Raw genomic sequence first — 14197 nt, forward strand, 5'->3', positions numbered from 1 at the left:
ATAATCGAGAAGGAGGCGTTCCTGATTATCAAGGTCTGCTCAGATCTGGAATACCTTCTGCTGCGTCAGAAAGGATTTAGGCTCTATTGTGACCATGCCAATCTCATCTACCTATTCTCGCCTACAATGGATGTCAAGCAACATGTCCACGATCGTCTGCAGCGCTGGTCGCTGCGTCTCCTCGGGTTACGATACACTATCGAGCATATTTCAGGGGAGCGTAACTTGTGGGCCGATATCATCTCTAGGTGACTCTCACGTGAGATGGTTCATGTCCGTGCTGTCCAAACCCGTCGCCAGACTCCATCGGCCGTTTCCAACTTATCCCGCCTAAGGCCGCTGGCGGACGCTGAGTTTGTAGACCCAGGGTCTTCGGACATAATAGACGCACAGGCATCAGCTTCTCGGCTTTCTACTTCGCTGCCGGTCGTGGAGGAGGGAGGGGTGTTGGTTGTGGACCACAAACCATGGATTCCGACAAGCGCTAAGGATCTACTATCTCGCATTATGGTAGTGGTACACTGTGGTGCACAGGGTCACAGAGGTGAAGCTGCTATGGTGGCGCTACTCTCCGACAGATTCTTCGTGGTGAATCTCAGCAAGAAGGTGTCTCAATTTGTCAGATCGTGTCTAATATGCAAGCACGTCAAGGCCCCCCGACAGATCCAGAGACCCTATGGCCCTACTTTCACAGCAACGACAAGGAATCAAGCACTGCATTGGGACTTCACCTACCTTGGTGACACCTTCGGCGAAGCGAAGTATGTGTTGGTGCTCAAGGACTCTTTGACACACTTTTGTGATCTGTTTCCATGTTTCAGCCCGACGGCATATGTGGCCGCAGAGGCTCTTATCGATTGGTACAAGAGGTATGGATGCCCAACCATTTTGATTTCTGACCAAGGAGTTCACTTTCGGAACCAGACTGTGGATAACTTCTGTGCACGGCTCAAGATTGAACGTTCATTCTCGCCTGTATACTCGCCGTGGCTCAACGGCACCGTAGAACGCGTCATCAGAGACCTGCTACAGGTACTGCGCGCGCTACTCATTGACTACGGGCTCGATTTTCACGAGTGGCCCTATTTGTTGCCTGTGGTCCAGGCGAATCTCAACCACACACCGATGCGTTCGTTAGCTGGTCATTCTCCCACTGAGCTTTTTACAGGACTGCAGTCACCATCTGCCCTCGATATGGTCGTTCGTCCGGCCCAGAATGGCGAAGAAATTCTGATTGTGGATCTCGAGGACGTGGAACCTCAACTGGCCAAGCTGCGGCTGTCGCTGGAGGGATTACACAAAGAAGTCGTGGACATTAAGGAGCGCAAGCGGTTGGCGGACATGCAGAAGAAAACTGTCGTGGTGTGCAATTTCGATGTTGGAGATTATGTTCTGTGGTCCAAAATCGATCAGCGACTACCCAACAACAAGCTACTTGGCCAGTGGCTGGGTCCATTTCGCATTACGAAGGCACTTTCGCACGCGTTCAAGGTGGAGCATCTGGTGAGTGGTAAAGGGTACGAAGTACACGGCTCCCGTCTGAAGTATTACGCTGATGCTGACCTTAACATGGACGTAGAGATGATGGAGTTGGTCACGTCGCAAGGTATCGTGCTGGATGTGGCAGCTTTCGAAGATCATCGCTACAGCAAATGGCTACAGCTCTGGGAGCTGTTGGTGAAATGGGCTGGCCTACAGCCTATTGAGAATAGCTGGGAGAGCTTTAACACGATGCACAAGGACGTGCCACAAGCAGTGGTCGACTATGTTGAGTCGGCTGGAGACGACCTACTGCGTGCTCAACTACAGTAGCTACAAGCGAGACGCGCGAGCTGCAGCTTTGTGGGGCTGTGTGGTGCTGACGACGTTCTGTCAAGCTGAAGCTCGCTGAAGGTGACAGCGTGCTGTCACCTCACTTCTTCAAGCAGCACATGCATTCACTCCACTCGAGCATCATCAGCTGATGCTCCGGCGCCAACTGCCATGGTCGCCACTACATGTTGTGTATGAAGACGGCAAGAACCTCAAGCCTGCGTGCCATGGACACGCAAGTTGCTGATGCTCAAGGAAGGAGCGAGCATCACCATGAACATCATCAGTGGTCCTGCTACAAAGGACCGCAGTGGACGACTAAGGAGTCTCCTAGGAGACCAGCAGTAAGTTCTAACTCTTTGATATATCTCACTTTCCAATTCACCTTCCCGAGCCCAAGTCCCCGGTCTCGTGATAATTGGGTAGACCGCTGTGGAACAGCTTGCCAGTGGCCTTCAGTGTCCACGTGATCACACCAGCTGTGCCAATGCAAGGCTGGCTGTCGGAACAATCGATCCAAATGACAGGCCCATTCTTGATAAATCGATCTTGCCTGACTCCATCAGAGTTTCCACCCCCACCCCCGGAATCTCCGTGCTCTCCTCGGAAGCGATGAGTACACAGACCACCTTAGTCTCGATACGGACCTTCTTCTGGGCCAGTCCCTTAAACAACTCCGTCATGAGTGCTACATGACCCAAACAGTCCGTTGTACCACGTCCGTACAGCTTGTCACCTTCCACTGTAAGCGTGAAGGGGTCTTCCTCCCAGCCCTCGGGGTTGGCAGGCACCACGTCCATGTGGGAGCCTACGAACGCCACCGTCCTCTCGCTATGAGCAAAATCCGGGTGCTGATACGTGATGATGACATTGCCACGACCAGCAACAAACTCCACGCGCTCGACGGTCAGATATCCACCGCTCGTCTTGGTGTAGGGCTGGAGCTCGGCTAGTACAATATCGGACACGAGATTCTCCTGAGGGATGAGCCCCAAACTCGGCGCATTTTGCACCTTCTCGGATACACCGATGATCTTGCGCAGTAGGTCCACGTAGGAGGTCTCATTGAATGGATGTCGTGGAGGAGCGATGCCATCTTCAACTCATCCCGTCGGCGACAAAAACTGCGAGTGACACGCGCAATCAGATACTTTTTGTACTCCTCTGGTTGGCTGAAATTGGGATGACAATGATATGTAAGCCACTCTATAAGTGCGTTTCTTACACCAAAGCAAACCAAGACGACATTCGCGCGACAACTAGAAATTTTTGAAAATTGTGGTCACCAAGCACTTGCCTTTTCGTCTTCTGTCGTGTGTTGCGATCTCTAATAGAATCTCGGCTCTGCTTCGGTTTGGGTCAGTGACTGGCAGTCCAGCGGGCTGCCAACCTGTCGCAATGTCCTTCATGCATGAGCCAATAGTAAAAGCTCAATCCTTTGGTGCGGTGGAGAGTCTGCTAGTACTTGGTTACTGTGCTCCAGCACTGGAGGATTAACATACTTTGATACCATATCACTTTACGTATTTAGGTAGCTGCACTCTATGTTTATTTAGGCAGATCATCGTCGGCTGTACAACTTCTCCGTCGAGTTGCCTTGGCGCGACGAGCGCGTGTGCTTGAGCAGCAACGACGCTTGTGTCGTGCTAGGAGTAATCAACGCCCTATAACAACAGCAAAAATACGCGTAAAGTTAGCGTACGATGGCTTCAAAACGGGGCAATACAGACACGTACTTGATGTAAGGTTCCAGCTGCTTGATGGTCCATTTCTCCTGCATCTTGAAGAGCTGCTCGAAGCGCTTCTTCGGCTCAGGGGACAACAATTCCTCGGGGAAATATACGATGCGTGTGGGCTTTCCAGCCTTCTGGGGTTTGACCAGCACAAGTCCATTGAGCATCTCCAAGGTGACGGTCACGCTGTCAGGAACACGGAGCTTCCACTTCTCCATGAACCGGTCCAACTCCCACCCAGCGTCGGCAGGATTCAGAGCCACGTGGTCTTGTTGAGCCTGGAATTGCGCTTCTGCTGTCTGCTCGTCAAACAATGACTTGGCTCGGAACGTCGCAACCTTCACAGGGTCCAGTGTGCAGTGATCCTCGCCGTTAACAGCCTTCAATGAGCCATACAACTTGCAGCACTGGCGAATCGCCACTAGAGGCTCATCGATTTCATTCAGGAGCTGCTTGACAGGCACACCGGGCTGCGTCAATACATTCCAGTCATGCTGGACGATGGCATCCAACATGTCTGTGAAAACCTGAGACTGGTACATGGGTCCCAGTAAACGCCATGTACCGGCCTCCTCAAAAGCATGAACCTCCTTCAGCATAGCCAGAACCTCCTGCTCACTGACTTGCAAAGCAGAGACCAAGTCACTTGTCGAGTATAATTTGCTCAACTTCGCTCGCTTGGCTTGAGCTGCATCCCGCTTAGGTTTTTCGTATGGCGCCTCTTGCAATAAAGCTCTCAACGTCGTGGGATCAGGGACCTTATGTTCGAGCTATGCATAGCAATACGACATGAGAGTTTTCTTGCAAGATATTTAAGGTGTTCAGCTGAAGCTTACCAGGTAGTGGAAGCGAGCAGCGCCGGACACTTGAATGCTTCTCTTGTCCGAGGCCTCCTTTGGCTTGCTCCAGTCCGTATGAGTCGTAAGGAGACGCAAATTCGACGTATCCTCCTTTTTTATGTAATACGACTTGTCCTCCGTACACAGAACAGCTCGAGCGTCGGGTTTGCCAACGATAAAGACTCTGTAGTTGAAAAATGATCAGTTCATGTATCACAAAAGCACTGGTATATTAGCGAAGTCAGAGAGATAAACGCACTTGCTGCCCGTAGTAATGGCGTTCTCGATCTCAGGGTTCAGCTGCAGCAGTTTGAGCTTATCTTCATTGAAGTCTGCAGTCGTCACGATCATCGTGTCCGTGGCGTTCGCTGCCACAAGTTCCGCCATCTTGCTCCCGCGTTATTTTGACAAGAACCTGTTTCAATTAAGTGCGAAACACTTTTTTTTAAACATGGTTTTACATGGTTTTATGTGCTATCTGCAGTTTAGGAGAGTTTCGATAACTGCGTCGAGTCTCTCCGTGATTTCTTGAATGCCTGTGTCCCCGACGAGTTCGCAAGCCTCTGACGTTTCAAGCACTCGCTTGAGTTTTAGCAACGATGGTAGTACCTTGAGGTCTAAAAGTCGAGAAGCAGTCCCTTCAAGTTGATCCACTAGCACACTTAGAAGGGTGATCGTCAGTCTCAGCACTTCCGCAAATTCCGATAAGTCGAAGAATGTTGTCCGGATTCCGGGTTCAGACTCGTCTTCGAAAGCTGCAGGCAACGGCTCAAGAAGCTTGAGTATTAGGTCTTTCAGCATGGGCAACGCCTGCTCCAATTGCTCCGCGAAGACGTCGACATGTCGTTGACTGAAGTTTAGAAGCAGTACCAGCGCATACACTCTGAAATTAGAGGCCTGTTCCGAGGAGGCTAACGCAGCTTTAGATCGTCTTGATGCCATCTCTCCGTCATTTTCACCCTCAATTTCTATCGACAAATTCACGTTACGATGCAAATGTTTAATCACTGTTGGTAGCAGTTCGGCAATGGCGGTCAGCGTTTCTTCATCTGCAATGACCACCATCCAGCCGAGAACAAAGAAGGCGTCACCCTGCACCCACTGGTTCTTTCTTGTAGCCATTTTCGAGACGCTCTTTAGTATTTGTTCTCCATAAATTCCGAGCAGTTGCTGGCCTGCCACCCTCGAAATGCACAATGAGCCCACCGCATTCGCAGCCTTGCACTTGAGCTGAACGTCACGTGCACTCAGTGCAGCAATAATGTTGCGTAGATGTACATGCTGCGATTGGATTTCGACTATGTGATCCCTTTCTGGGTCTTGCGCTGGTTGTGTGTTAGCAACAGCATTCGAGACGACCAGCAGTCGACGGATCTCCATGCTGATGCTGTCCAAAGGCAGCGCCGCGATCTCTGTCAGCGCCTCGACAAAAACCTGCTTGTTCTGTCCTTCCGCGCCATTGACTGGATCCCACTGCAGACAGCGCTGCAGCTGCTGGGCATACACACCCAGGGTCGAGGGCTCTACTTCCTCCGATAATGCAGCCATCTCTGTTTTGCCATAAAATTTAGTGTTCGATGCAGAATGAATTTCTAGATATGTGGTCCACACACGTATTTCAAGCCACAAATAACTGCCATTTCTCTAGAAGCCAGAAAATGGTTGCCAAAAGGCAAGCGCCATTCCGCCCAAAATATGGCGTGGAACTGGGCTTGCGTGTTGGCGACCGGGACCCGGACACGAGCGAGGTGCTTACAGCCACCTGCTTGTTCTGTCAGCTGTTCGGCCGCGAGAACAAACCAGGAGCGCAGCGACGCGCCACAGAGAAAGTGGCGGTGTTCAAGCCTCCGTTCCGCAAAGACTCGATCCAGATCCACCACGTGGGGCAGCACCCGACTAAGTGGGCTGAATACTGCGCCTTATCCAGCGATGACAGCAAACGCGCCTTCTTCATCGCTGCGGGGGCGTCCATGGAGCTCACTCAAGCCAGTGAGTCCACACAAAGACCCCGCAAGACACAGCGGACGCCCACGACAGCCTCAACGCCCGTTCGACCACAAGGAACGGTATTGCCTGCAAATACCGGTCACACTTTGCATTGGCTCATAAACCGAGACATCGTCACGGTACTCATTGGCATCATGCTGCCATATGCGGCATCTCCCGTTATTGCGGGACAGACGTACCAGCTGCACGCAGTAGCAGACTTTGAGGACATGGTGAACGCAGCAGAAGGTGTAGCGGTTGACATGCTGATTGCCAGATACCGTATTGTGATCAAAGACCCTGTCCAGTTCCAGCAGTTCGTGGACTATTTGAGTCTTAGTGGGTCTCTCAACAACACATCCAGAATGCTACTTGCTAGCTCGCAGCCAACACCTTTGGGTCCGTTCTTCGACGACGAAAGACAATTATCGCCGATCAATGTGGCGCAGTATTCGAAGTTTCTATGTGCTATTAATTTTCAGAGGATTTCTGACATTGTCAAGAGCTCAGGGGTTTTCTCGATCGGTCTTCAAGTGGCACCGATTGCCCCGGCGTCGTTCTTTGAAGCTCAAGTGGAATATTGTCTACATCTGCAGCTTCGAGTGTTTGTAGACGGACAAATCTCGAGTTTCCATGTGCTGTCGATCCCGTTAAACAAACGGCGGCGATCGGACGCTGATGGGTCCAGTGGGGTCTTTGAAATTGCCGAAACAGCGCTGAATGCTATTGTTCCTCGATGGAAGGACACGATGCTGGCTGTGATCTGCGACAGCGACGGGATCACTGCGCACGAATCCGATGATCCGCGACTGTTACTCCGTAACGCAGTGGCTAGTCGCTTCGAGAGTGTCGCCAAGCCTGGATTTCTTCGAGTTTGCTGTGCTGCTCGTCAACTCGATGCAGCTATGCAGAGGTTTTTCACCAGAATTCTCGGTAGCGACGAGGTGTATTCAAAGCTCACGACGTTAATCGCGTACGTTAGTCGTCAACGTGTGCTGCTTACTACGATCAAGACGAGTGCTCCGAGTCTCAACGACAGTCGCTGGAAATCGGTTGCTACTGTTGCGATGTGGTTTCGACGTTATGGTGCGAGTATCCGACAGCATTTTGAGCGATCACAGTCGAGTTCTGCACCGCCTGCTTCGTGGTGGATACGCGTGTTAGTTGCTGCTCGTATCGGCCAGCAAGTTTTACCAATTCTGGAAGATATTTCGGGTTTTACTTTAGAAACTTCTCAGCAGCGAGATGCCGTGGTTAAGCTACAAACGCTCTTGATCAAGTGGTTCAGCATCTCGGGGCCTGTGGAACTTGACGATCCTGCTGTGGCTGCAGCCACCGCTCAGTCAAGAACGGATAATTCCATCATTTCGAAGGATGGCAGGTACTCGATCGACACGAAGGACGTTTGTACAGGGCTGGAAGATCTGGGTACCTTCGTCTCGGACGCGCTACAGACCGAGGACGAGGCCGTTAATTTAGTGGTGAATGAGATTGCTACAGGTGTGGTCAACCTCGTGTCTGGGCTCTATTCTATCACGCTTGATATCGATGGAATTGGCGCGGTTGTAGCGGACTTACCGGCTGTGTTACCGCAAGATCTCGTTAAGCTACGTGGACGTCAATTTTCAGCGACAGTTCGTCCTCAAATGCAGCGACTTCGACTTGCTGGCTGGTCACGACAAGATATCGACTGGATCGAGCAGGATTTCCAGGATCTGTGCGCTTCTTATTGTCGGGATTCGATGTTGCAATCGACCCTGGATTCCAGCACGAATAAAAGCTCCTTCCCAGTCTCGTGGAGTTATTTCCAAGGGCGATTTACGTATCTGCAGCGGTTTTGTGGAGTCGTGGCGACTGCGTACCCCATGGCTGATATCAGCTCCGACTTTATTAGTGCTAACAATATTTCGATTATGGGCTGCAATGCGTTGGCTCCAATGACACAAATCACCAGTTTACCCGGAGACGTGGAAGCCGGCGTGTCTGATCTGTCGGTGCAAGCAGCACTACAAGCTAAACAGTTTCGACGGCTACAAGCCGTGAAACTATAGACTTTGGTTCAGTATATAACTTGGCTGAATTGAAGAGAGAGAATGTTTTGAAACGATAATGGTGAGACTGACAGCCTTCATTTTCATATCGTTGCATACAGCAGGTGCGTCGAGAGCTCAGTTTTCCCACGTAGAAGACGCGAGAAAAGCATTGCCGTCACCCCCCTGGGTGCAATGTGAAGGGTCTTAATTTTTTTTTGCCTTGTCCTAACTTTCGTCTTCATTTACAGAAGTTAATAACCAAAATGATTTGGACTGTTTACTGTCTTGTCCTAACTTTCGTCTACATTTACAGAGGTTAATAACCTCTGTAAATCGAGAGGTTAGTAATAACCTCTGGTAATGGAGACGAAAGTTAGGACAAGACAGTAAACAGTCAAACTTCTTTTTCAAAAGCGGCATAAAACCTTGTTTTTTAAATGTTTAAAAACTTTAATTCAGTAATCCAGATACAGTTATTGTGTCGGTCTAACTAAAGGAGGTGGAGTGCTGATAGCCATATAGTGGTCGTCAACCAAGAGAAAATAAAACAATTGGTCGTACTCACCGCAGTAAATAAAACTCAAGATTGTCTGTAAATTCGTCTCGGACGGATCCATCAAAATCGGTGAGTGTTCGGGAGAAGATGAGACGCTGAAGGTATTGCTGGTTCCACTCTGGATTCTCTCGAGATCTATGCAATATGGAGAGCCTTTAGCTACCACGAATGTCATGCCTGCCTTTACGAGTTGATCAATCCACGACCAAAAGAGCGAGATATTGGTGTTTCTAAGACACATCCAGTACAGCGAAGAAGTTACATAAGTGACATTGCGTGGCAGCTCGTCGATATTCATCTCACTGATCTTAAGAGTCAATAAATTAGGAAGCTCGAAAACCTCAGCAGGAATTTCTGTAATCGGGTTACCAGACACAGAAAGGGTTGTAGGCTCCAGTCGCAACAGTACCGAGGGAACATTTAATAGCTGGCCGTATTCCACCTGGATGATCGAATTGTGGTTCCATTTCAAGTCGAGATTGTCGGGCAACGAGTTGAGATTTGTTACGCATATTTCAATGTCGTATAAATTCCGCGGGAAATCTATTGACTGCAACCCGGTTGGCAATACTCCACCTGTCATGTTGGTACGAACAACATACAGTGACACTATTTCTGGGTGATTCGTATTCGTAATAGCAGCAGATTCGCCCCAGTCAATGATAGTCGAGTTGTATACTTTGATACCACGAACGCCATGAAATTCATTGATAGAGCCTACCATTTCTAATGCCGGACAGTGTCGAATTAATAGCTGCACAACAGTGGAGCCGTCAAACTCGCTGAATTTATCTTCCACTTCGTCAGACTTGCCAGAAATGGCCAAGGTGTGGCAATCAAGACCCACAAGATAGCATGATGGTCGAGAGGAAGTCCACGGTCTCACTTGCATTAAGCACTGCGGTAGTGATGGTTGAACTGATGCGTGAATGTGGAGACCCAGCACCACAAGACCCCAGGCTGCGAATAGCAGATGAACTGTACGCAACAAATGTCGTCGAATATGAGAACGTAAGTTTATATTGCTGCGAGGTGGCAAAAGGTCCAGTTGAGGCATTACTGACGTCGCCTTGGCAGAATCGAGATTGCTACCCCAACACATTTCACGAGTTTTGTTGTGCACATTTGCGTCATCTTTGGGAACAGATTCGGTCACTTGATTACTCTTCCGTGGTACGTGCTCGAGCAGCTCCTTCATATTGGTAGTGGTCAAGACCAACCCAAACGAAAAGAAGGCGCGACTTATCAAATCCGACCACGACACAACGACTACCATTCGAAACTCATTGAGAGCTCGCGCTGTCCACTGTTCGTTTTGCCACAGGAACCCCCAGAATCCTTGAATTTCGACAACGTAATCGCTTGAGTAGCTCAGCAAAATCATGAGCTCGACACCCATACAGGACATGAGATCAAGAACGCAATCTAGCACAATGCACACGAACCGTCTGCGTGCTTCGTCACCTTTGAAAAAAGCAGAATAGACGATGACGGAAGACCAACAGTTGGCAGCGAGTAACATGACGTAGAATCGGTTGAGCAACGTTCGTGGTAACAGCGAGCTCATGCGGTAAGCTTGCACGGTCTGTAGGGCTGTCTCTATGATTTCTCTGCACACCAGCAACGTGTGAAAGTATCCTCCGTTGACCCCAAAAAATCCATGTCGATCGGTGGCCTTCACGTAGACTTTCGAGAAACTTTCCATCAAAGCTGACTGTGTTCGGGATGTTTTTTCTTCTGTATTCTTGGAGTCGACTGCGCATGATGACCACGGAGTGAAGACAAGAGAGCGCAGCCATATTGATCCCCCCCAGCATCGACAGGATACACATTTCGTGCAGTGCAGACATCGAGGCATGTACAGCGCTGATCGTTCTATGATATGATGATGACATTCCAATTTGGTACGAATCGAGATAACTGTTTAGATACGTGTCTTTCAGGACCCAGTAGCAATAGGCGTAGAGAGCAGTATACACTCCGGTGACAGCATGTATACCGAGAATGATGAGCCACCAGACCGTGAATACCCAATACGAGAGCTTGACGACCTCCGTGGGAGCCATGGTTAGAAGACGTGACATTGAGTTCACTTCGAATGAGGTACTAAGGTGGGGTTCTCTTCTGACCAAGATAGAACATTAAAAAAGGATCAACCCGTTGAGCCCCGCCCTTTGGTACAGTACAAAGCTTACTGTCTGCGTCGCACGGTGATCCATTTGCTGACGCTAGTAAATATAGGGCTTATTACGGAAATGAATGAAGTCACTTAGAATTATTAGCGTACCACGGTTTTACTACAGTACTAGTACTAGTCAGTAAAAACGTAGTTCCTGATATGTTGTAAGTGAGCTTCATTCGTACAAATGGAAAAAGCGATTCATCCTGTCACTAGTTTGAAACTGGAGCTTGCTTGTTGACCCTCTAGAACTTCAGCGTCTTTAACAGCATTCAAGCAGCACTATAGGCCTCCAACATTGAGAACGGTCTAAATTATCTTAAAAAAGCTTCCAAGATGCCTAGACTAAGTGTAGACTACTTTCGTCGGTCGACCAGTAATTTTCAGCCAGATCTTGTACAAACGCTCAACAAGGGTGGCCCAAACCTTCTTCATCGAACCCGCCACCTCGTTCAAACCAGCTCTAACCGATCGCTCTTCGTCGTAAGCATTGAAGCCTCCCGTGGTCATCTTGTTGTTGTCCCCGCGCAGACGGCTTTTCTCAGAAACGGTGTGCTGGGGGCCGATCTCATTAACGGTGTGCTCGGTCGACAGCGCACGAACAGGGACGGAGGAGGCATCCCCACAAGTTGCTAAGAGCAAACACAGAGTCGCAATTATAAGCAGCAGGAGCGGACGCATGGTCGAATGTATTAACCTTGAAAAGGGATTTCGGAAGTGATCACAATGCTGTCCACCAAAACACCGGGTGGCTTCCCTGAAACCGTACACTACTGTATCTGATCGGGCCAGCTCCCAATGATCAGCTTGCAAGCTCAGGTGAAAAATAAGAGGTTGGTGATTTGAATAGCTGAATTATCACTAAGCAAAGGTCGTTATTAAAAATAAATCTTACAAGAAAAGGATGATGGGATAAAATTATTTTAGCTGTGCGTTGAAATTCACATGAAATGGTGAAAAACATGAGTATTATGCAAACCCTGTCCTGAACTTCACGTAACCCATTATAACATTATCCGATAGCAAACAAGCCTGGGCGCATACGCAACGGCTCCATAGACTGCGCGCAACTCCGGCTTCGAAGGCTAATCTATTTGACGTCTACAAATACAATGACAACGAAATTGGCGGATCTGGCTAGGCTACAATGAATAAGTCGATGCGACTACCTGTGATACGACGCTAAAGATATTGGGTAGCTCAGTGACAGAGTTACAGGGAGTTGTTTGGGCCCCTAGAGCTTGGAACGTGCTACTTGTTAGATTGAACATTTTGAAAGACGTCCTCCTCCCGTCCTGACAGCAATATTTTGTGCAGGGCTTCATTAATGGACTCCTATCACGGCGACGAGCAGCGGGATGCAGAGAAAAGGCATTAATTAAACCTAATCGGGTGTGACGAGACTACGCTCACTCTGTTGTACCCGAAGAGATTGTGCAGAGGGCAGAATGTTTCCACACAAGACGTGAGGTCATGCGAGGATACTAGGCGTCTACCGTGCGCGCTGAGGCTTCTACGCTACATTAATACAAGAAATAGCCAGACCGTGTGAGCCAACTCGGAGAATGTTCCGCGTTCGGTCATCGCAGGGCTCATGGTAAACGAGAATAACTCGCCTCTGCACAAATACATTTGCACCTTGAGCTCTGCGCATGCACTACATGTCGTTATTTACATTATCGTTGAAAATGGCTGCGCTGCACCGCTAGCTGTAGCCGGTACCCACTCCAGCTACAGCAGTGTGGTCGGCGTGCCAAACGTGGAGCTTGTAAGCTTTAATACACAGAATATATGTCAATAAGGTTTGTGGTGGAGCGGGATCAGCAAACTTTGTGAGAATGCTTGATCCGACTTCCCACCAGCTCGACTTACGTAGGGTCTCCCGATGATCTGTGATCTGCCGAGCTTTTCTCACCTTGTGTACCCGTCGATAGAGCATGATCTTTCTCCTCTAGTAACTGCAGAGACGTTCAAGTCGTGGAAGCTTGAGCGTCTTGGCGAGACGCGGGGATGGGGTGGAGCAGGAGTGGAAGATCTTTAGTATACGTCCGATGTAGGGTCCGGATCACAAGCTTGTACGATCTAGCGGTGTCGATCTGCGATCTGACCGTAGGGATGCTTGCGGGTGTGCTCGCTTGGCTTTGATTACCTTTTCGTCGTACTTGCCGCTTCCTATATCGGGATCTTTACAGTTGATATCCTCTTAGATATACCCGGCCAAGTAGTAAATTTGGTTAACCTTACGGATCTGCATGCATCGGGAAAGCTCACTAGGTGGTAGGATCTGGCTTAAGGATTACCCAGTTATCACTACCAACAATAGATCTGCTTTTCCCAACCTTCACCGAGCTCGTACGACCAATGAAGTTCCGATTTCTGAGGGCAGGAAGGCACTTGCGTGATACTGTGCGAATTGAATTCTGAATTAGCCCTTTAACTACCCGACCATTTTTAGGGGTCCACAGAGTCCTCTACTAGAACAAAGGAAAGCATGGAATTTTGGATTTTTGAACCAATCGTGAGAGCGCAGGAAAGAGCCGCAACCTCTTACTACAAAATCCCCCTCAAAATTGCATTACCTCATTCTCCACACCATGGACGAAGCGGAGGTTTTGTGCGGTTGGTGCGGAGCACCTGTGAGTGACTGGAAGCGGTACGGCTTCGAGCTTCAAGAGGCCGGGTGTCGCCTCCAAGTCAAGCTGTCGCGGAGACGGCGAGGGAATCGTGCTGTCCGCCAGGCACTGTGCTACTTGTATCTGTGCTTGAAAAGTGGAAGCATGCAAGGGAACGTTCCCAAGTGTCAAACGACAATTGCACACGATTTGGCCGGACGCCGAGAAGGTAAATATATTATCAAGCTGAAGGTAGCGTTAGTGATTCTACGCCTGTGATTGACTTATTGGTTCGTTTCCGTGTAAATGCTAAAGGGGCATCGGTCATCGCGCTGCAAACCGTGTCCAGCGCTTCGCGAACTCCGTGCGAACGCGCTTTGAAGACGTCTTGGTAATGGAATGCGCTAAAACACTCTACGCGAAACCCACATTCGCATTGGGTGCATC

At 49.4% G+C, this 14197-nt stretch overlaps 6 protein-coding genes across 6 annotated transcripts; 1 reads left to right on the plus strand and 5 right to left on the minus strand.

The window, feature by feature from the left end:
• Positions 1-2193: 2193 nt before the first annotated feature.
• On the minus strand, positions 2194-2908 carry PITG_05866 (uncharacterized protein; the record flags this gene model as incomplete). The annotated part of the gene is made up of 3 exons (XM_002998056.1): positions 2194-2307; positions 2388-2808; positions 2865-2908. 3 exons carry the CDS (start codon positions 2906-2908, stop codon positions 2194-2196), a joined length of 579 nt encoding a protein of 192 aa, XP_002998102.1.
• Positions 2909-3373: 465 nt separating this feature from the next.
• Positions 3374-4768, minus strand: PITG_05867 (sister chromatid cohesion protein DCC1, putative; the record flags this gene model as incomplete). Its single annotated transcript, XM_002998057.1, has 4 exons — positions 3374-3476; positions 3549-4315; positions 4382-4568; positions 4644-4768. The coding sequence occupies 4 exons, from the start codon at positions 4733-4735 to the stop codon at positions 3374-3376; spliced, it is 1149 nt and encodes a 382-aa protein (XP_002998103.1).
• A 90-nt stretch (positions 4769-4858) lies between these two features.
• On the minus strand, positions 4859-5932 carry PITG_05868 (uncharacterized protein; the record flags this gene model as incomplete). Its single annotated transcript, XM_002998058.1, has 4 exons — positions 4859-5066; positions 5151-5326; positions 5369-5665; positions 5744-5932. 4 exons carry the CDS (start codon positions 5930-5932, stop codon positions 4859-4861), a joined length of 870 nt encoding a protein of 289 aa, XP_002998104.1.
• Positions 5933-6042: 110 nt separating this feature from the next.
• Positions 6043-8421, plus strand: PITG_05869 (uncharacterized protein; the record flags this gene model as incomplete). Its single annotated transcript, XM_002998059.1, has 2 exons — positions 6043-6373; positions 6500-8421. The coding sequence occupies 2 exons, from the start codon at positions 6043-6045 to the stop codon at positions 8419-8421; spliced, it is 2253 nt and encodes a 750-aa protein (XP_002998105.1).
• An 853-nt stretch (positions 8422-9274) lies between these two features.
• Positions 9275-10526, minus strand: PITG_05870 (uncharacterized protein; the record flags this gene model as incomplete). The annotated part of the gene is made up of 3 exons (XM_002998060.1): positions 9275-9313; positions 9369-9937; positions 10124-10526. The coding sequence occupies 3 exons, from the start codon at positions 10524-10526 to the stop codon at positions 9275-9277; spliced, it is 1011 nt and encodes a 336-aa protein (XP_002998106.1).
• A 957-nt stretch (positions 10527-11483) lies between these two features.
• Positions 11484-11819, minus strand: PITG_05871 (uncharacterized protein; the record flags this gene model as incomplete). Its single annotated transcript, XM_002998061.1, has 1 exon — positions 11484-11819. The coding sequence occupies one exon, from the start codon at positions 11817-11819 to the stop codon at positions 11484-11486; it is 336 nt and encodes a 111-aa protein (XP_002998107.1).
• Between the last annotated feature and the right edge of the window lie 2378 nt (positions 11820-14197).

This window comes from Phytophthora infestans, genomic scaffold (genome assembly GCF_000142945.1).
Source record: "Phytophthora infestans T30-4 supercont1.9 genomic scaffold, whole genome shotgun sequence".
NCBI lineage: Eukaryota > Oomycota > Peronosporomycetes > Peronosporales > Peronosporaceae > Phytophthora > Phytophthora infestans.